Source organism: Periplaneta americana, chromosome 13, assembly GCF_040183065.1.
Source record: "Periplaneta americana isolate PAMFEO1 chromosome 13, P.americana_PAMFEO1_priV1, whole genome shotgun sequence".
NCBI lineage: Eukaryota > Metazoa > Arthropoda > Insecta > Blattodea > Blattidae > Periplaneta > Periplaneta americana.
Window position 1 is genome coordinate 80,060,276 of NC_091129.1, and position 22,753 is coordinate 80,083,028.

Below are 22,753 nucleotides of genomic sequence, written 5' to 3' on the forward strand. Positions count from 1 at the left end.
TTGGTAATTTAGTTTCGATGGAATTATTGGTGATAGCGAGAAGGTATTTCGCAAGATGGGGCCGAGGATTCGTCATGGACCACCCACATTTGCCATACAATTGAGGAAAACTGGAAAAAACCCAACCGATATTCAGCCAAAACAGGTATCGAACTCATATGCAAAACTCATTACCGAGTGGAAGTATGCAAAGTATATTGTTTGTAAGGTATTGATATTTACTATCTCTAGCGTAGATCTATATATCAATTTCCTAAAATTTCACTTTATTTACACGAAAAAACTTAATTTGGCAATTAACCCTAATCTGCCTGGTTTTCTGACATGTGGCGAATTTTTGTAATTTCTTCAACATTTGTTCAAAGCCAAATAACTTCAAAATATTATTTTCCTAACAAGGACTGGAATGTCAGTGAGTAAACTAAACAGTGAGAAATTGTAAAAATAATCCATTGTTGCCAACACAGCGACTGGAAAGTACTATATGTACCTGTGGTACCATACGGTACCGCTAGGCAGATTCGGGTTAACTGATTCACCCAATGCAACTGGATTCAATATATCCGGTCCCAAGTTAACTGAAATAACTCGAATCCTTCTAAACTAAATTGAATACGTGTCAACACAATCAAACACATACCAAGCTACAGATGAACAAAACTAACTGCCGCTCTCGCTCGTTGTGTTCGTTGCATTTGTCTTTCGAGTCTCGTCTCGTTATTCTCGTGCGCTTCGAGTCTCGCTCATCATTCGCGAAATAGCATTTGGTCGGCGTGGAAAGATTTCGTAACTTTGAATAACATGAGCCGTTCAGAGCAGAAGTGGTGTAAGTCAAAAATGGGTATGAGGGTTAAAGTAAACATCCCGTAAAATACAGCGCAAAGTAGCAAATAATATTCAATTTATTTAAACTATTAGTAATCAGTGGATAGCAAGAAGGCCATATTAACCTAATTACCCAACTTTGACTTGCACCAATTTTGCTCTGAACGGCTCAAATTAACATAATAAATGTTTAAATGGCACAAAAAACAAAACAGAACAGTATCTTAGTTATCAAAATGTTCTGGTCTTGTTTTATGATATTACCAATGGTTATGTAAATAGAAAAAAGAAAACAAATCTTAAATAAATTTGCATTTCTAAGAAATATAAAATATAACGTTAATATCTTTTTACTTGAGATTGTACACTTGATCTCAAATATATGAAAAGAAAATTCCTAGCCTTTTAACAATGACCTAGTAATTAAATAAAGATTGGGGAACGGATTATTATACGCTGAAAGGTAGAGATGATGTTTCAAATAGGGTACTTGTTTGTTTATACGTATATAACAGTTACCAAAGTAGATAAACAACTGTGGCGATTCAAGGCTGCTTGAGTTCGGGACTTCGGGAATGATCAATCCCGGCGTCTCAAAACACTCACAAGCAGTGTTTACGTCAACGACGCGACGTATGCAACATTGTCGTGCCGGTTTTCGGCTTTGCGGGAGCTGTTAGTCTTGCTTTCTCGATCGTTGTTCATCTCTAATCACAACCAACTGAACGTAACACATTTTATTCGAATCCAGTTCAAACCGACAGTAACCAAGCTCAACCGAGACGAACACAACACAGTCGACTTCAACCCCACCCGGTTAATCTCAACTAGGCCAGATCTTACCTAACTTAGCTCTTACCTAATTAACATAGCAACCATAAAAATATTTAACATGCCGGTACATGTAAAGTATAAACAGATAGCTACTGATACAACTGTTCTGTCTGATGTATTACATTATTCAGATAACAGAAGATGCAAAATATGTAAGATGCAGTACACAATCAGTTGTCATACAATTAAGTCTGTATGGCTAACAACTGTCCTTATATTTTCACGATATTTTCCGTTAATATTATGGTATGACAAACTTTTACAGGTATGTGAACGCAGCGGATAGCAGTCTGAACGTCTTCTATTCGACTCCCTCCTGCTACCTCAAGGCTGTTAATGACGCAGGTCTAACCTACACCACCAAACAAGACGATTTCTTCCCGTACGCGAGCGATAGTCACTCCTATTGGACAGGCTACTTTACGTCTCGGCCAACGAGCAAATTCTTCGAGAGAATGGGCAACAACTTCCTCCAGGTATATAACTAGAAGAGGATCCGAATGACAGTATCAGCAAAACTTTAAATGTCATATTTATATTCTTTTTCTTGAGCGAAAAAAAAAAAATACAACAAAAACTAGAGCCAGCAAGGTATTTCACTCGGGGACATGTTTGCGACTGGATGTTTATATCTGTGGACACGCTTCCAAGATCTGTACAATTATTTGTGAGGAACCAAGTACTTTCCATAAACAAGCACTGTATTAGTTTCCGGGCAATTGTGTAGAGAATATTTCTAGCAAGTGTTTAAAACATTAGTACTGTAGGCTATATACCTACTGTATGTTTTCCAGCCTTTTTATTTAGGCGTGGAAGCTTCCGAAATCGAGTATAAAAGCTAAGATCAAGCCCTGATATAACAATAAGAAATTGCAGTGGAAAAAATAAGTAAGATTCACGAAGTAACCATCGGAATGGGATAATTTTCTTTCTCGGTCTAGTTATGAGTGTGAGCGAGTATTTATTTATTTATTTATTTATTTATTTATTCATTTATTCATTCATTCATTCATTTATTTGCTTATTTATTTATTTATTTATTTTATTTATTTATTTATTTATTTATTTATTCTGGTGTATTATTCTTCCACACCTCCAGAAATACAAATACAATAATAGAAATAAAAGGGGAAATAAAACACTATAAACAAAGTAAAGCCACACAAAAATATACACAAGTTGCAGTCACACAAACTTTAAATGAGTGATTAAGTATCATAATTAATTGTATACTAACTAATTGACTAACATAAACAAGAAACTTGCAATTTTAATCTAGAGGAAAAAAAGAAACACAAATCAACACTTCTAGCAATAGGCTACCTAAAAAGCATGAAATAAGACAAAATTTTCCAATTTAATTTTGAATTGTGATAAAGTCCGGCAGTCCCTGACGTCATTAGGTAATGAATTCCAGAGGCGAGATATTTCTACAGTAAAGGAGGATGAGTATAAAGACGTTCTTTGATGAGGGATAGAAAGAAGTGCTTCTATAGTGATCTTATGAGTGGATTCCATATATTTCTCGTTTTTTTTTTTACCTTTCTTATGTAGTCACTAATTCAGTCCTACAGTACAGTTCAAAGAACTTTTCAGGTTTCAGGAGTTTTGGTCTCTCTACATCTCGTTAGAAAATTATTATAGAAATTGGAAGTAGAAGACAAGAAACATTTTGCATCTATCAATATATTATATTTTTAATGTAATAGAAATAAATTTACTTACACTGATGGAAAAATATCTAAGAAATTCTTTTACTATCACCTTGCGGATCGTAGGACGGAAACCGGTAAAACTGCTGCGAATAGTATGTGCCCTTTAGCAGCAATTAAATAAACACGTCCGCTGTATAATACGATGTTCCTATTAGAATTTACCGATAAAAAAGAAAGAAGTTTTGGGACTGAATTTCATAGACTAATTGAAAGACCCTTTACATATTGTGTATATAATACAGAGAGTTCCTATGCAGGCCGGTCACACTACAAACTCTACCTCCATCGGTTAGGTACCTCGGGGGGGGGGGGGGGGAGAGGCGCTTCACACTACCGTCACATAAGCGGATGGAACATGAGTACTTAGGACCGATCTGCATAGGAACACTCTGTATAAAATATTTAATTTTATTATAAAACAAACCTTAGTGACACAAGATTACCGATTCAGACATTTATTTTTTTATGACATAGGTTACCAAGCAACTCGTAGCAATGACACAGTTAGAGCAAGCAGGAGAGTCCTCTATCGACAGTCTGCGAGAAGCAATGGGTGTGATGCAGCACCATGATGCTATTACCGGCACCGAGAAGCAACACGTGGCCGAAGACTACGCAAGGTTACAGTACAGAGCGATGGAAGAAGCTAGACAAGCCGCAGAATCAGCGCTTAAGTGAGTTCATACAGGGAGTTGTATAATTTTTTTTACTCCTACAGTTTAATCTAAAATGTTATGGTCTCTATGTATCTACATGAAGTCTTCATATGAAGTAATTTTCCTGTGTAAAGTATTGATTAATTTCATTTTGTGCATGTCCGTTTAAGGGTAAATTTTTCCGCCAGTTAACTCAACACAATATATTTTTTGGCATAGGTCTACTATAAACAAGTTACGTCTTTACCTCTGATTGAGACAGGCTGATATGTACATCCATTATTAGGCAGTACATCTCACTTGACGTTATGTTTCAGAGAAAGGCAAACTGTCTCTTTACACCTCAAGTCTGATTAGTGTAATATGTTATTAGTCAGCGATATGTGCAATGGATGGGGAAAGGAACCGGCCATTCTAACCCATTATCTCCTGGCTTAGGCATCACTTATGAGGTTCAAACCTGTATTGGGACAGTTGACTAAAATAACAATTTACATCTTCTGACAAAGATCCGATTTGTTACCTCCGTACAAGAGAAGAACTGTAAAGAAACGTTGAAAACAAAAAGACTTAAATCATCTCATTTTCGTGTAGTCTCAGTCTGCGATTAAAAGTCTATCTGTTTTTTCAGCAGTGGAAGCCCAATATACTGGAATGTGTTACAAACTGCAAAATTCAAGTTCCTCTAGTTGTATTAAAATTAATGCGTTCATTTGTTTCTTCATAATCATATATTGAAATAACTTCTGAACTTATTAGTTTACAGAAAAAAATTAGGGACATCAAATTGGATTTATAATGTTGCACAATATCATAAAAATTGAAACGCAGAAGTAATTTGATTTCTTGACATGGACCATCAAATTTCGTTCAAATCCGCGAACAGAGGACCAAATGACAAAGAAATTTTCTGCTTGTGAAACTTCAAATATTCATCACTTTAAATAAAAGAATAACGTTTCATCCCACTCTTAACAAAGCCTTAACTTCTTTATTTGCAGTCAGTTGATGTCCGACGGAAGCAACAACGTCAATTTCCAGAATTGTCTGCTGTTGAATGTCAGCAGGTGCCAGATTTCAGAGGCAGAAGATCGTTTCGTGGTCACAGTCTACAACCCTATCAGTAGAAACGTATCTCACTGGGTTCGCTTCCCAGTACAAGCCGCCACGTACTCTGTTAAGGACCCAACAGGTAACGACTTCTTCAGTAAGTGTCGACAAGAGTAAATAAAGTAGGGGCCTCAGTCAACATATAAGTTGGCAAGCTGGTGTGCAGGTTTCAGAATGGATTCATACACTTACTCTTACATTAGCCTATTATTCTTCATACAAGCGATGATGTTCGACAAGTGGCCCGATTGGCATTCGTGAATCCGATGCTGACAGATTGTCTATCCTGCCTCAATCCTGATAGAGACAGATCCTATTCCGAGACGAATACCTGGTAAACTCCAGGACCTTAACCATAAAGCCCGTCGTTCTACATCAGCATCGGTAACCTATACTACTCTGAATGTTTCACACCAGACTCTCACTCCTTCTCTTCGAAATCTTGAACTCTTCTATTTCTTCGTACCTGTCATCTCGCTTCACTTACCTTTCTTCCCACCACAATCTGAACACACGCTCTCGCCATGAAACAATACTAACAATACCATCCCATCGCACCTCCTCATACTCATCCTCTTTCACAATAGCACTGCCAAAACTCTGGAATTCGTTACCTGCTAGCATCAGGGACTGTCGAAATAAAATTGAATTCAAACGCAAACTTACTAGGCACTTGGTCAGTAATTGAGACTCGTTCAGACATGATTTCTTGTAAATAGTTCTCTTAATCTATCACAAAATATTTCAATATATGGTAATTTCATCACTATACCATTTTGTTATTCTGGGTTTAATTTGTAATACAGTAAATACAAAAATATTCTTTGTTCTTAACTTCTATGATAAAATGTCTAGCTTTCATTAACCAGGTAATCTTGTCGTACTTTAATTTTTATTGTAATTGTAATTGTAAATTTAATATTAATTGTAATTTTATTCTTCTAATTATAGTTGTAATCCCCTGGTAGAGGGGCAGAGAAGGCCTGACGGCCTTATCTCTACCAGGTTAAATAAATACTACTAATACTACTATTTCTAACAATTGTAAACCAGATGAAATAAGGAAGATTTGGTGAAATAAAAGAGGGAAACTGGACTACGCAGAGAAAACCCTTCTCCAACGTTTGATTTGTCTACCACAAATTCAATCACGAGCACGCCGACATTCGAACCTGGGAAATCTAAATGGAAAACGAACGCGCTAAGTCTGGTCCACGACAAAGTAAACATATAAAGTGGAAGCTAAGGTGGCTGCTACTTCGTCTTAACTTTACAACACCGCCTGCCCCTATTATTATTATTATTATTATTATTATTATTATTATTATTATTATTATTATTATTGTTCTTAATATTATTATTAACTTATTATTACTACTACTACTGAATAAATTAACATAATATCCATGTCATCCATCGTACAATACAATACAATAATATATTTATGTTCACAGGTAGTGAGGTACCGGTGCAGATAGTTCCGATTCCACCACAAGTAGCAAGTGCCCCTGAGAGAGAAGGTAGTTCCGCTACACATGATCTGGTATTCAGAACAGAAAACCTGCCGCCCCTGGGATACAGATCCTTCTACGTTACCAAGACCAGCTCCTCGTTTGAAGAAGTGCTGCCCAGTGCTGACACAACAATCGGTGATTCCGTGAGTTTCTGGCAACAATAGACTCAAATGCTTCTCTCATACTTTTCAAAGGCTCTGTCACTGTACATAGAAGTTTACTTTTGTTCTTTCTTTCGTGTTATATTTCACCTTCTCCTTTCAGCCATTGCAGTGTAGGGGAGGGTATGTGCTTTGACCAATACTATAGTACACTAATGCAGAGATGTTGCTATCTTGCAACTGCTGCTTCTTTGTTTTGTTTGTGCCAAGTGTGCGCACATTCATCACCTTTGGGCCTGGATAATACTTCATCTAACGATGATACGAGGGCTATTCATAAAGTAACTTCCGTTTTATTGTAACAAAAATTGGAATGTAGTTACAGGAATTTTACGACTGTTTGAAACTACAAACTTTGCTATAATTCTCTACATAGTTTCTCTACACTTATCATAGCGTTTAACGAGATTTTGAATACTGCAGTCATAAAAAATCTCCCGCCTGTGGCTGAAGCCAGCCCACGACGCTGTACTTCAACTCTTCATTATCGTCAAAGCGCTCCGATGCAAGTCGCTTCTCCATATGCATGAAAATATGGTAATTACTACGCGCCAAATCAGGGCTGTATGGAGGGTGACCAAACACTTTCCAGTTGAAATGAGTTGGCGTGCAAAAAATAATAATAACACGTCAATAAAAACCCATGGATGGGTTTCAACCGCTTTACAGTTTTCTCCACAACATAATATATCACCGAAAGTATCTCACAGCTGGCGGATTTCCCAAAATTAGAGCACATATTTTCTTTCAACACGCGTAGCACTGCGAGGTAGCAGCCACACGATCCTCTGTGTACCACTGTTCGAGCGAAATAAATCGCGCAACATTCACTGCAAAGACGGTGTTGATATGTCGATTACTTTACACTCTATAGAAAACTGAGGTTACTTTATCAACAGTCCTCGTAGATTTAGTTGCCTCATTAAAAAATGTATATCGTTACTTCAGATTCCTGACTTACTTGCTGACTTGCTAGGAATGTTATAGCCTAACAGCAAAATATACTTGCTAAAATTGAAATAATATCTAATGCCAAATCATAAAGACTGTTATAAAAGCAGATTCACTATTACTACCCAACAGGAACTTCGAGTCGTCTTAGACAACAGCACTGGTCTGGTCAAGTCCATAGTTCAAAATGGCGTGGAGACCTCTTTGTCACAGCAATTCTACTACTACGAGGGTATCATAGGAGATAATGTGGGTGCTGACCATAGGTCGTCCGGCGCCTACATATTCAGGCCCAAGGATTCTCAACCAATTCCTATCGCAAGCGCCGCGGACACAAAAGTTTATAAAGGTATTACAACTATATATATTTTTTAAATATAGAATATCTATTTCACTTGAAATCTATCAGCAGATGGACAATGAAGGTTACACTCCTAGTGTTCGGTATCCTAAAGAATGTAGTAAAGAAAGAACATTTGTCCCATAAGAATGGATTTATCACTTATATTCTCATTATACAACAACAAACAAACAATACACTACCTAAAATATTTTATTTTAGATTTCAGTAAAAAAATAAAATTTATTCATATATAGCAGACAATCCTTTCTACGTAATGATAAATTCCAAGCTTCTGTTTTTTTAATTCGTTATATACCGATCGATTTCTTTTGGGAAGTACCTACGAACAATAGTTTTAACCTTTTTGCATGATAATAATATTTTATTATTTTCAAATTATCTGTAACGACCAACAAATTATAGCTTTTTAGTTTAATTACATACGTCTTGTGATGCTTAATTTGGATTCAAAATACACTGCGGGATATGATAAGATTTTGTATGAAAGACTAAGCGATTTTGGCAAAACGCATTAATTCATGTATTATATTTCTTCTTTTCGTGTTAGTGCAATTTAGTTATTACGGAGTATTTCACTACGGTAATGAAAAGATTTAGACTAATTTATTTTATTTGTATGCAAGTAATACTAAAAATTTCTGTGCCGTCTTTTTTTTAAATAATTCTTGCATTTTGTTTTCACACAGTAGGATCAACAAGTCTAATTTAACTGCTCTATCTTTCAGCTGTTGGGAATTATTACCTCTTAAAGCAGATTTAGTTTTTGCTGTCAATATGTTCTAATGTCTGCACACGCTACATACTGCTTCAATCGGAAAGATGTTTTTATTACCTCTTAATTGTAGCTGTTTCAACAAGAAATCATTTCGTTTGAGAAAGGTAGCTGACCGAAGATCCATTTCTTGACTTCAAATTCAGCTATTATTAATTATTAATTATTATTATTGTTATTATTATTATTATTATTATTATTATTATCATCATCATCATCATCATCACCCGTCCACACCTGTGAAGTAACGGTTAGTGTCTGGCCGCGAAACCAGGTGGCCCAGGTTCGAATCCCAGTCGGGGCAAGTTACCTGGTTGAGATTTTTCCGGGGTTTTCCTTCAACCCAATATGAGCAAATGCTGGATAACTATCGGTGCTGGACCCCGGACTCATTTCACCGTCATTATCACCTTCACTTCATTCAGACGTTAAATAACCTGATATGTTGATACAGCGTCGTAAAATACTACACTCATCATCATCATCATCATCATCAACCGTAGCAGCATGGTTTAAGGGTACACTGAAGTGAAATAATGACATTTGTCACGAAAAACATTTTTCATTTTTATTCTTAAAATATCTGAATGCCTCTACATGCTCTTGGAAACATTTCTGATACTTGCACTCCTTATCAAACTTGTTTTCACACCCATTTTTAAAGGTGTGTGTGTTTTAAATACGAAATACCCTGCATTCTCTGCTGCTTAACTCCATTTTCCTCAGTTTATAGTTTTTGCATTTTTGTTCATATTCAAAAGCGATCTTTTTCAATAAATTCTGAGCTAATTGCATGAAAGTTTTCCATAACTCCTTCAATCTATGCTGTACGAAAATTCGTGTGCATACCTTGGTAGAATTTTAGAAGGATTTGAAAAAAAAATAATTTTCTTCGTTTAGAGCTACAATAATGTCGATATTTTTGGCAAAACTATTGAGCACACTTAAAATTTCAATGCCAATTATTATTAACGACGGCATGATGTACATAAATGTAAAACTTTGTTTAAATATTATATTTTTATGAGAAGGTGAAAACAAATTCAAATTAATGCTTTAATGAAACAGTTTACAGATGTGCACAATATATACAGCAATATAGCTGAAAATTTGTATATACATATATTATTTTCATGTCAAAATTATGGAAACTGTAGGTTCAATAGTTTAAAATATTCAAATTTCACTTCGATGTGTCCTTAATGCGCCATACCTGAATCTAGCTATACGAAATGGGCTAGTTCGAACCTTCATGGAGAACGAAATCTCATGAAATGTCGACCAGTGTATGGGACCTTTGCTCACTCAGCATCGTCATGATTTTGGGAAGCGACAGTGAGTACGAAGTTCAATTTCGTAAGAAAAGTATAACGGCTGGGGGGATCGTCGTACTAACTACACATTACCTCTGTACTGGTTGGATAATCGTTCATCTCTATTGAGGAATGTTGACGTGAGATCAGCAGTTGATTGGAGGCCTTGGAATTCCATGGGCTGGCTGGCACGAATTTCATAATTTTGTTTTATTATTACATGTTGGTTTAATGGCCAGTTCGTGAAATATTGAATGGCCAACCTTGCTGCAATTCATAAAATAAAAGTGACAAGTATCACACAGTTTATGATGACAGAGACAATATTTTTATACAGTAGTTCTGTTTCCTTTTTGTATATTTACTGCATTAGGGTATAGCCACAAAATCTTATGACTAAAGTGTACTTTATTCCTGAACTTATATAAAATCTTTTTCTGATAGGTGACATCGTCGATGAAATTCATCAGACGTTTTCATCATGGTTAAGTCAAGTGGTCAGAATATACAAGGAGGAGAATCATGTGGAATTTGAGTGGTTCGTCGGGCCGATACCAGTGGAGTAAGTGTGACTAATTTATGAATACTCTCTCATTCCCATTATCATCTCAACCATCATACTCATATTAATGAAAGCATCTTCTTTCGCTAAGTTTTTTTCTTCTTTATAATTATAAAAAGTCGTCACAAGTTGTTATTATCGTTAATATAGCCGTAATCGCCATTATCTTAGAGAGCATCGTGAATTGTCTTCATCATGATCATATCGTAATTATCATTTTCATTATCACTATTATTACCGTTTCTGTCATCTTCGACAACATAAGTAAATACCATTAAAATAACTACTGAAGCTTTCCTGGCGACGTGATAACAAAATTTTCTCGGGCTTCCAGCCAGGTCATAAGTTGGCGATTCACTGACGTTTCGAGGATGTTCATGATCATTTAACTCTGAAGATGAGGAAGATGAACGTCCTGGAAACGTCAGTGGATCACCAACTTATGACCTGGCTGGAAACCGGAGAAAATTTTGAGTTAAATACCATTACTTTGACCATAATGACAATTTCGTTTCTATTCTGTCATAGTTATGACAATGTTATTGCACTAAAAGAATTATTATCCTGTTTTACCAATCGAGCTGGCTCAATGGTAAAACAATAGTTTCACTTTCGAGAGGCCCTAGGTTGAAATTTAGAAGTCGGCCATTCTAACCTGGGTTTTTAGGATTTGTCCAATAACAGGGTCCTTAACTTGTTGTTATTCGCTTTGAGTTTACGAGCAGGCTCATAGATGTCGTTAGTGCTGAGAAACATAGACAACTTAGTTCGTCAGAGATTATCCAGAGTGCACTGAAGGTGGTGGTTCTACATTACACTCGTAATGAATGAATGAAGATGATGATGATGATGATGATGATGCTGGAGAATTGTTTGGATATCTTAGGGAAACCGAAGTACTCGGAAAAAAATCCTTGTGGTGTCTGAAACACGAGCTTGCGCAACACAAGTTATAAATTCAGGGTGGAACGGGATTTGAACCCGGGCTTCCTTGTTCATAAGTGAGCACTAGGCCACCGTGTTGGTTTTGGGTATTTAGTGCTTTCCTCTATTATAAATAACTATAAATGCAGTTATGTCAAAACTCAAATGCCGGATGGGCTGCCAATTTCACTACAACAAAGATATAAACACTGATTCACTAGATCTGAATTCACAGTATTAATACGGTGATCGCTACATTGCAAACATTGCAATTTTAATGTATCAACACTGTATCATTTGCAGTTAAAACTATCATAAATAAACCCTTTAAATACTATTTAATCCCTTTTATACTATTTATTATCTTTTTTCTTTTTTTTTAGTGTACAATAACGAAAATAATATCCCTTAGGTATGTATGTGACAGTGTACTTCAGGTTTTCAATGGAAAAAAAAAAAAATGAAAATATAATGAAGTCCCTTCAGTGGGATTATTACGTACAGTATTCACGAAGTTAAAATATGAGAGAATTTCAGACATCACAATATTGAAAATGAACATCTCATTGGAAGATATAGACACATCAGCGAAGTTAGTCCAGAAACCACGTCCACAGAATGCGCTACTTCAGAAGGAATAGGCTATGTGAACATCAGCCTAGGGATGATCTTTGTAAAGATGGCAGGATATGAATTCATTGAAGTCGCAATGGATCAATAGGTCCATTGCTTTATCAGATTAAAAACGATTATAATAATGATGATGATTAGCCTATAGTGGTGGTTGTATTTAATACCCTATGTAATAGGATTATAAAATAATCATAGTCATAATTATCATCTTTTTCCAGTATTAGGCCTACAGTCGACTTGGGAGGCGCAGTCAGTATAGCGCTGGCCTTCTGTGCCCGAGGTTGAGGGTTCGATTCCGGTCCAGGTCGGTGGCATTTAAGTGTGCTTAAATGCGACGGCCTCATGTCAGTAGATTTACTGGCATGTGAAAGAACTCCTGCGGGACAAAATTCTGGCACACCGGCGACGCTGATATAACTTCAGCAGTTGCAAGTGTCGTTAAATGAAACAATATTTAACATTTTTAGGCCCTGCAACGTGTTCCGGTTAGAGAGGAGTGACCTTTCAAGGTTTTTTTCCCTTCGGGTTAAAACGTAGAAGAAATTGTGTGATAGGATATTCTCTTCCATTCTCTGGATACGTTCGTAATATTTATATTGTTGTTCTAATTATTTACTTCAGTCAAACTATTTAAATACCCACGTACAAAAATACTCTGTTTCTCAAGTGTTAAAAATAGCGTCGTTAAATAAGAAAGGAAAGAACTCAAAACAATATACGAAACTATTATTAAGTTTTAGAGTCCAGTTGTGGTTGTCAGTTTAATGGGTCTCAGTAAATTGAAGCGACGTCAATCGCGTGTCATATTCTGTGACTTATAACAGAAAAAGGTGCTGTAGGTTAAGTTTTCTCCGACCAGTTCGATTTACAATGTTGCATTATCGTACCACTAACTTATCCTCTTTTATTAATTTGAGTCTAAATATTTAAATTATAAACATGAAATTGGAAATTTTAATATGACGGCCTTTTTAATCGTAATTTTCTCTCACGTCAGTGCTGATGGAGTTGGTAAAGAGATCATAAGCCGCTTTTCAAGTAATCTGACCACGGAGGGTGTGTTCTACACCGACTCCAACGGACGAGAACTTCTCGAGCGTAAGAGAAACTACAGACCCACGTGGCAGTTCAGCACTGAAGAACCTGTATCTGGGAACTACTATCCCGTGACGTCTAAAATTCTCATCAGGGACGTTGCTAAGGGATTGGAGGTGGCTGTTCTGACCGACAGGGCCCAGGGTGGTTCCAGCATTGAGGATGGTCAAGTAGAACTTATGGTGGGTACAAAATACAGAATGAAAGTGGTGCTATTACGTGAAGAAGTTTCATTCTTTGTCCTTCGTATATGTTCTCTATTGTCCCTCTATGTCTATAATACGTTTCCTTCCTTTACTGTTCTTCTTGTTACTCGACCAAGGCCAGTGGAGTCCTGCAGCCCGGAGCCGTGGCGCTACTGCTCCTACGTTCGTAATACCGCATCGCGATAGTTCACATTACGTCCGCGGCTCCACTCGCCTCGGTCGAGTAATACCTTCTGTTTTTTCCCTATAGTTTCTTACGCTTCTTTGTGTTGTATCTGCCCCTCTCAATTCGGTTTATTTGTCGTGCATTCCTTCCTTCTTACAATTTTTCTTTTACATTCTGTTACCTACATTTCCCCCTCTTCCTTTGATAAATTCCAGCCTACAAAATGCCCCTCGCCTTATAAATTTTAGCTGAATTCCAGATGTCCACATATCAATAAAAAAATAATAAAATACGAGCAAAAATTCCAAACGCCGAACTGAAATAGTTCACGACACTAAACGAGAAAATCAGTAACACGTGCTAAAAAAACTGCGAAAGTAGTGCGACTACATAAACTTCTAGCATGTTTTGAAATTACTTTCAATAATATTTCAATATTTAACTATGTAACTTTCATCTAATTTATATTTTAATAATTTCTTTACTTTAATCGCTAATACATTTATTTTCCCATTCTGATGAAATAAACTTTCTAAAAGTTGTCACATTGAAAAACGCGAAACCTGAATCTCTTCTAATTCATACAAGATTCGTTCGCATAAATTTGATACTGTTAACTTCAGAAGATGTGTTAAGGGGAGATTTAAAGCCCTATATTATCAGTGATAATGAGCTATATGAATGTAGCGATCTCAGAAACTATTTGGTTTAAAAATGTTCTAATTTTTTAGGATGTTTACTCATCTTGTTCAATACATTGATCATCAATAATTTTTAAATATTGATTAGATAAAAACTACATGATTTTTTTATGAACCTGCTAATTTTTAAATACATTTTTAGACATTTTATTTGTTTAAAGATTAACTATTACACAAATGTTTACAAAAGTAAATCCACAACATCACAGTGCTGTCTGAATTATGTGGTAAAATTTTCTTACAATTGTATACACTAATGTGTGAGAAAACGGAGTATATATGTTGAAAAATCACTTTTGAGTAAATCGCCTTTAAAGTAGACACTAACGATATAAGACAATATCAATGTATAAATATTTTAAAAATTACTTTTAAATAGAAAATATTCTAATATTTCAATTAATCAAATACCAGATTAGGCTGAATGATCCATACAGTTAGATAATACAGATCTAAATTTCAAACTTTGTCATTTAGGGCTTTTTGGCTGGTATAATATTTCCTTAAGGATAGAAATACGCTAAAATGTTTAAAATAGTTAAATACTGGGGTAATAAATATCAGAATATTTTAATGAAACAAACACCAATTTAAGCAGAAATAGCCATATATTCAGAATCTGTATAAAAATACATACAAATTTCAGCATTTGTCAGTTTGGGCCTTTAAACCTTCCTTTGAGTTACAATCATACAAAGAAGCGTGGTTATTCTACTCACCAGGTGCACAGACGTCTTCTACACGATGACGCTTTCGGCGTGGGGGAGGCGCTCAACGAGCAGGCCTTCGGCCAAGGTCTGGTGGCCAGAGGTAGGCACTACGTCTTGGCGGGCACCACAGGTGCTGAAAGCCCCAGTCTGGCGGCTCAGGAGAGGGAAGTAGCGCAGAGGAAGCTATTGTCACCCTGGCTCTTTTTCTCATCCGGTGGACCGAGCTTTGAAGACTGGAAGAACAAGTACAAAATGGAGGTAAAGGCACTTCGTCAAATTTTATGTCACCAACAAATTAAATCCTGATTAAAACTCTGACAGAATTATGATTTCGGGTGGTTGTAAATATGATGATAATGATAATGATAATGATAATGATAATGATTACTACTGTAGTATAGTGGTGATGATTGTAACGATAATGTAATATTTGTTGCGGTGGTGATAGTAATGGCGATAATAATAATAATAATAATAATAATAATAATAATAATAATAATAATAATACAGTACCGTGATAAAGGTTTTACCGATGGTGATAAAGATGCCGTATGCTGTACAGTAAGTGGTTATAACCATGAAGATAAAGTATTAATAATGATATAGAGATGGTTCTGACAATAAGAAGGAAGTTGATGATTAGACAATTCTGGTAATGTCGATGACTTTAATGGACGCCCGTATTGATGGTAATACGAGTATTAAAGACAAATGAAACTATTGTAACTTATAAAGACAAAAATAGTAAGTATTTATACAGGGACATCATTTTATTTTTACTAACATTTCTAATATTAACCTGGCTATACCTTTGTATCAACGATTAAGAAGCGGAAACACCGTTTGCTACCTCCTTCCACAACTGGAATTCGATGATACTGGCGTAATATACAAACAAATCACTTTACTAGGTATAGGAGGGAAGAAAAGTAATTCATCCATTTACGTAAACTAGGAAATATCGCGATTTTGAGTTTAATCATTTTCATTAGGTTTTTGTTTAATTAAAATACAGTACAGTATTAATAATGAATGCTTTAATCACAAACTGAGCTATCCTTGCGGAGGTATTCATTATGCAGTGTATATTATACTGTCTACAACACATTAGCGTACACTATATAGAATGAAGTTAAATTGAAAAATAATCATAATATGGATATTTACTTAAACACATTTTTGAAAATGGTGGCCGTTCATTTCGATACAGGCTTCAGTTCTAATGTGCATATTATCGCACTATAGACTATTGTACGTAATTCCAATTACCAGGTTCGTACTTCGTATCAGTAACTCACGTTGAAATAATTCTGTACCTACTCTATAAAAGAGACCTCACGTACTGTAAATTCAATCTTCACTTCTGCCCGATGCGAAAAGATAAAATTACTCAGACATGCTATCTAATGTCCAAGTGGTTATGTCGCAGAGTCGTAGAAAGGGGGGGGGATCACGTGACAGTTAATTACTTAACGAGGCCCTTTTATATAAGTTATTTTAAACAGTTGTATGGGTATAATATTACGTAGACGTCCAATTCCTAACAGAAATTAATGTTTCCAGGAAAGAGCTAAGGCAGCCCAGCCACTAGCCTTTACAGAGAAGCGAATAGAAGCAGGTGGGGGAAACCGGGATGCGACGTAGGCAAATGGAAAATGATTCAATATTGAAAGCTCTCTTGTCAGTGCAAAACGCGAACATATTTTTGGAACGTACTGTTTACTATGACCGTAAGGCGACTATGACTGTATATGCGGTCTTGGATCTGTGTGGAGGACGGTTGGACTTCATTAGTAGAAGGGGTGGGAGTGAAGTACATTCAAAAACTCAGGTACAATAAAAATTGAAGTAAAAATTAAAAATGGTGACCCTGTAGCAGCCCAGATTTAAATGAAAACATTTTTTCAGTACCATGGTCTACTGGAAAGTCTCCCTGCTAACGTACAAATCCTGACGCTGGAGCCTTGGAAGAATGACACATTACTGCTGCGTCTGGAGCATATCCTAGAGAAGAATGAAGATGCGCAGCTCTCAGAACCTGTTATTGTCTCCTACCAAGTGAGTCCAAAATTTCATTTTCTTAGGCAGATAATAAATTATTCACATTGGTAAAAAATGGGCTATGCATATACTATTTATTTTGCAATTTTTTTCAGAACATATTTTCGACCTTTGTGATAAATTCTGCTCAAAATACGACACTTGCAGCTAATCAGTGGCTGGAAGACTCCAACAGACTCGTCTGGAAATCAGCCACTACAAGGACGTCGGCAGATCTACAGCCCTCTGCAGGAGTTCCCAGTTCTGTCACTCTAATTCCCATGCAAATAGGAACCTACACATTGAGTGTTACGAGACGCTAGGTATTTTTCATATGTCTTAGGCACTGTCGTTATGGTAACCGATAACTTAAATCATTTGCAGTTTTTATATAATACTCAAGTAAGGTGTATATGTATAGACCATACTGTTCAATAAAAAGAAATGAAATATGTTGCAATAAATTAGTACATTATGCAACGAGCCTATAATGGTAGTAATTAAGACGCGAGTATGTTTGTTTATGAAACGAGGCAAAGCGTCTTAATTACCGTTATAGGCAAGTTTCATGCGACTTTTTATGCTCGACCATATTTCTAACTTGAAATTATTCATAAGTATTGATGTTATGGTTATGTAAGTGAGGAATGGAACTGATCTGAATTGTGAGATGTGCGCAGACGCGAAAGGATTTATTTTTGTCCGAAACACGAATGTCATTGACCTTGATATAATCTAGTGAATAACATGAACATTAGGCTTGATATAATCTGGAAATTGATTTAGAATTGAAAAACGAGATGACAAATTGAATTTATTTGAATATTATTTATAATTAACGCTAATTATTATAGTAACAGAACATAACCTTCTGCGACAGTATTGGATTTCCAGCCTCCATGACTTTTCGCCAATTGTCTTTCGATTGCATATCCGAGAATGATCGATACTTGCGGTTTTATAATGGTGCAATCAGCACAATGGTGATTTCTCATTGGCTGAACAACTTAATTATAATGAATAGGTGTACTTTAATGAGGTGCATTAAAGGGCTACTACCAGGTGTATAATTACTACATTTCGGCATGGTCGAGCATAAAAATATTTAAGGTTAGTATTTTGAAAAATTTCCCTATATAGATTCTATTTAAATCTATAAATGACTGACCTCTTGTACGCTATATTTAAGGCAGTCGCACTATTTGTAGCCATGACAATCAATGTTGATTCAAGGAGCATAGATCAAAGTTAGGCAACTCCATTTTTTGCGATTTCGAGATATTATTTCTCATAGAATTTTGTGTACTGAATGCGATTCTGGAACTGTTTAACTTCAAAAACGGACAGAACTGAGCGAAAATAACACTTAATTGTGCGCTTTAGAATCAAAGTGTAGACAACTCCACTGTGGCTTGATTTCAAATTATGACAATTCCTTCAGTAACCAATAAGAAGCCCACATTCGTACCACCTTTTTCCATCACGCATTGCGAATCCAACATGGCTGCTTGTTTATATAATCGGTTTGTGGATGAATAAGTACTATTTTACGTAAATTTTCTTTGGAACCGAGATAGGAGAGACTTAGATTCAAAAGTAGACAATTTCACTTTAAATATGGCTTCGTTTGGTTTCAAAAACAAACAACTTCATTTTAAATATGGCTTCATTTGGTTTCAAAAACAGACAACTCCATGACTTAGTTTCAGAGATGGACAACTCCACTTTTTAAACTTAAATTTCGACCTGAATATTAATTTTAATCACATTTTGAGACTGAAAAAGTATTTCTATCAGTCATGACAGTGTTTAAAAAAAAGTGTACGTATAATGGTGACATTGGTTTCCAAGGATCTAGTTTTTCGCCTGTCCTGTAAAAAGAACAAAAGTGGAGTTGTCCAACTTTGATACAAAGCTCCTCATTTTATATTCTGGTCTTTATCTTAGATTTATTATTCTCGGAAGAGATACGGATTCCATTCTACACTTCCTCCCAAAGTGGGGAAGAAAAATAATTAAAACACTTACTGTATGTCATTTTTTTTTTCAACAAAATGACCTTTGAAGTGAAATATCATTAGGCAGAGTACGAGTCAAACGCCGTGAAATAAAATTCAGTGACGGACGTTTTAAGAGGGCATTGCGTGTCTGTGTTGTGAGTTAATGTAGAGAGCTATGTTATCATGTAAATAAAGTTGTTACTTTTGGCAGTTTTCCACATTTCATTTAATTTCATATTAAAAACCAATTCTGCTAGCGGCTTAGGATAAAATATTTTCACAATTCACGATTAATTGTAGAATGCAACTACAAAATATATTTCATAATGCTTTTGTAAAATTTTGTAATTTATGTATGTCTTCATATTTTCCATGATTTTTTTCTCTTCCGTTAATATTTCTAAAACCACAACAGAATAGGGCTTTCAAGATATTATAGCGAGACAGTAGAAGTGTTTTTTAAGGTGAACATGAAAACGCAAGCCACCCATTCCACCAACACTCCGGAATTCCAAAGGGTAAGTGGAAACTCAATATTTCCCTTTACAGTCATTCAACTAGTACTGTAAATAAGTTAAGAAATCAAAATACAATAGATGGGTCCTATTCTAACTTTGCTGTTTCTTTCTAAGCCAGTGAAAATAATTCAGAGGCATATATAATTATATACGTGTAAATCAACGTTATTTGTTTATGACATTTTAAGTGTCTGATCCATAAGGAAACAAAATCTTTATCAAAAAATGATAATAACTTTAATTCCAGTAAAGGTATGCTCATATAATAAAATAATCATTTAGGGCTTATAGCGTTTTGTGCGTTTGGATAAGAAGAGAACTAATTATTTAAGGTTCAGTTTGAGGGCGAAAAGTGCGTCTTGGAAAAACTGAAAATTACTGAACAGAACGGTTGCAGAATGTACACAGAATAACAAAGGACTAACTGTCCACGATTTAAAAAACAAACTATAAACGAAGAGTAGACGATCTATGACTATTGGACTAAAACTTGAAGAAAGATCAAAACAGTAGCGGCTTTACCATAAGGTCCATGGTCACATGCACACCCAGTAGTAAATGAGATTAACCGGATTTTATTTAGTTTTGACCTTTTTTTATTCGTGCCCTAATTCCTTTACTTTCTATTCAGTAGTGACATTTGTAGCAATGTGGCAACATGGGCTAGTCATATTTCCACTGCGGACTCCTCGTGTCATACTATTTTACAATGAATAACGGTCTCAAGGTTGTGCGAGGTGTGAGGAACAAGCTGTAGTAGCAGTAGTAGCAGCAGTTGTAGTAGCAGTAGTAGCTGTAGTAGCAATAATAGCAGCAGTTATAGTAGCAGAGTAGTGCAGTTGTAATTGTAGCTGCAGTTGTAGATGCAGTAGTAGTAGTAGTAGTAGTAGTAGTAGTAGTACACCTCAAAATATATTACAAACGTACAATATAGTCAGAGTGATAGATTTCTTATACGCCAACGAATTATCGAATTTTACAAGCAGAATAATTCAAAACACCGAAAATCGAATTTGTTAGGTGTGTGGTTGTCTGTTTCACTTCTTCAGTCCGATTAAAATGTTGATCCTGCTAGTCATATTACATTTTTTGGCCCGCCACTTAGGACTATCATGAAACTCGTTTGAAGGAATCAGAAGCAAAGGGGTACAGTTGTCAAAAGAAAAAGTGGCCGCTCTCTAGATACTAAGTTCCCTTTGGGAATCTCGGCTACAAATCGGAGACAGGCGATGTTACATGTTGTTGGACCACGATGTCTGCTATATATAGTTATAATTAAAATATTCTACGTGTTACACTTGTAGCGTAATACTAGCGTTCAGGGCTGGTATTCTTGAGGTCGTGCGTTCGAATACCACCGAGTGCTCTTTATGTTTTTTTTTTGTCTTTGCGATAGAGAAAAAATGTAATTGCGGCTGTCTCTTTTATGACTGTTTTAGTAGGCCTAATTAACATCAAATTCATGAATGCATTATGCCATGACTTTATCATTATTCATTATGACATTATGCCTGCAAACGGAAAGAAAGAAAGAAAGAAAGAAAGAAAGAAAGAAAGAAAGAAAGAAAGAAAGAAAGAACGAAAGAACGAAAGAAAAAGAAAGAAAGAAAGAAAGAAAGAAAGAAAGAAAGAAAGAAAGAAAAAAAAAAGAAAGATTTTATAATCAACAAGAATATCTTTCGTGGCATAAACAAAACATGCATATTGGCGTCTGCCTTAGAAAATTCAGACAATTAAAAGTTAAAAAACCAAACCAAAACCACAATTCAGTAATTTGTCTATCTTCCTCCAATCTCGATGACATTTTGCAGTCGAATGGACATGTCCTGGACGAGCTTCCACAAATCATCAGGACGTCTTGGAAGAGGATTGGGCTAATTATTCCGCATATATTATTTTACTTCTTTAATTGTGTCCCCGTGGCTCAATTGGAAAAAATCTGAATTCAGATGTCATCGTCTCAGGTTCAAATCCTCGTCGTTCCTTTCCATGTTATTGTGTTGCAGGATAGTATAGTGTAATAACATAAGAAGAAAAAACTAACACTAGTATTATGCAACTATATTTTTCCAAATCTATCATTAACTTTATATTATTTATATCGCTAAAGAACATAACAGAATATAAATGATAACTTGAATATTATTTATACCGCTAAAGAACGATAACAGAATGTAAATGGTAACTTCAACAGAATATAAAAATAATAACTTGAATAATATTTATATCGCTAAATAACGATATAGAATATAAATGATAACTTGATTATTATTTATAACGCTGAAGAACTATAACAGATTATAAGTAATAACCTGAGCATAATTTATATCGCTAAAGAACGATAGAATACAAATGAAAACTTGAATATTATTTATAATGCTAAAGAACTATACAGTAACAGAATATTATTCATATCGCTGAAGAACGATAACAAGACAAATGATAACTTGAATATTATTTATATCGCTAAAGAACGTTAGCAGAATACAAATCTTAACTTGAATATTACTTATACCGGTAAAGAATGATAACAAAATAAAATGTTAACTTGAAAAAGGTTGGAACTCACACCCTTCCAATCATTAAGCGAGCACTGCACCGCTACTCTACTCACAAGGGAACCTTCTATCATGGCGAATTGAAAAGGCGGTAATGCCGTATATTTTTGGAAATACGAGGCAAAAGTAAGTCAGCAGGTGAAATTTTTCCGCCTGAGCTCCATAGGGATAAAAGTTATGGGACTTTAAATTTAACATGACAGTCTGTGGGAAGTGACTCAATGTGCACACTTGAAGGTTAAAATGAAGTTGCTTTTGAAGTCACTGCATTGCAAACGAGATATTGCAGCTGTTGTGCATCTGATTTGCAAATATTATGGATATCGATCTTCATGCAATGAAGGAATTCTGGGCGAAAATACTTGCGAAAGCATATCCTTCATATCTGCCTTCCGCATATTCGCTGAATCAGAAGCATATGATTT

The 22,753-nt window shown here is 35.5% G+C and overlaps 1 protein-coding gene across 1 annotated transcript in view; it reads left to right on the forward strand.

Annotated features, from left to right (window-relative positions):
• LOC138712049 (lysosomal alpha-mannosidase-like) overlaps positions 1-17,706 on the forward strand; it is a 41,277-nt gene extending 23,571 nt beyond the window's left edge. Inside the window, exons 8-17 of the mRNA XM_069843439.1 lie at positions 1,925-2,135; positions 3,849-4,048; positions 5,032-5,222; positions 6,595-6,797; positions 7,899-8,115; positions 10,660-10,777; positions 13,332-13,611; positions 15,225-15,470; positions 17,121-17,270; positions 17,369-17,706. Of these exons, the coding sequence (XP_069699540.1) occupies positions 1,925-2,135; positions 3,849-4,048; positions 5,032-5,222; positions 6,595-6,797; positions 7,899-8,115; positions 10,660-10,777; positions 13,332-13,611; positions 15,225-15,470; positions 17,121-17,270; positions 17,369-17,575 (2,023 nt within the window). The 3' untranslated portion in view covers positions 17,576-17,706. The remainder of the gene's footprint in view (positions 1-1,924; positions 2,136-3,848; positions 4,049-5,031; positions 5,223-6,594; positions 6,798-7,898; positions 8,116-10,659; positions 10,778-13,331; positions 13,612-15,224; positions 15,471-17,120; positions 17,271-17,368) is intronic.
• The last annotated feature ends 5,047 nt before the right edge of the window (positions 17,707-22,753 follow it).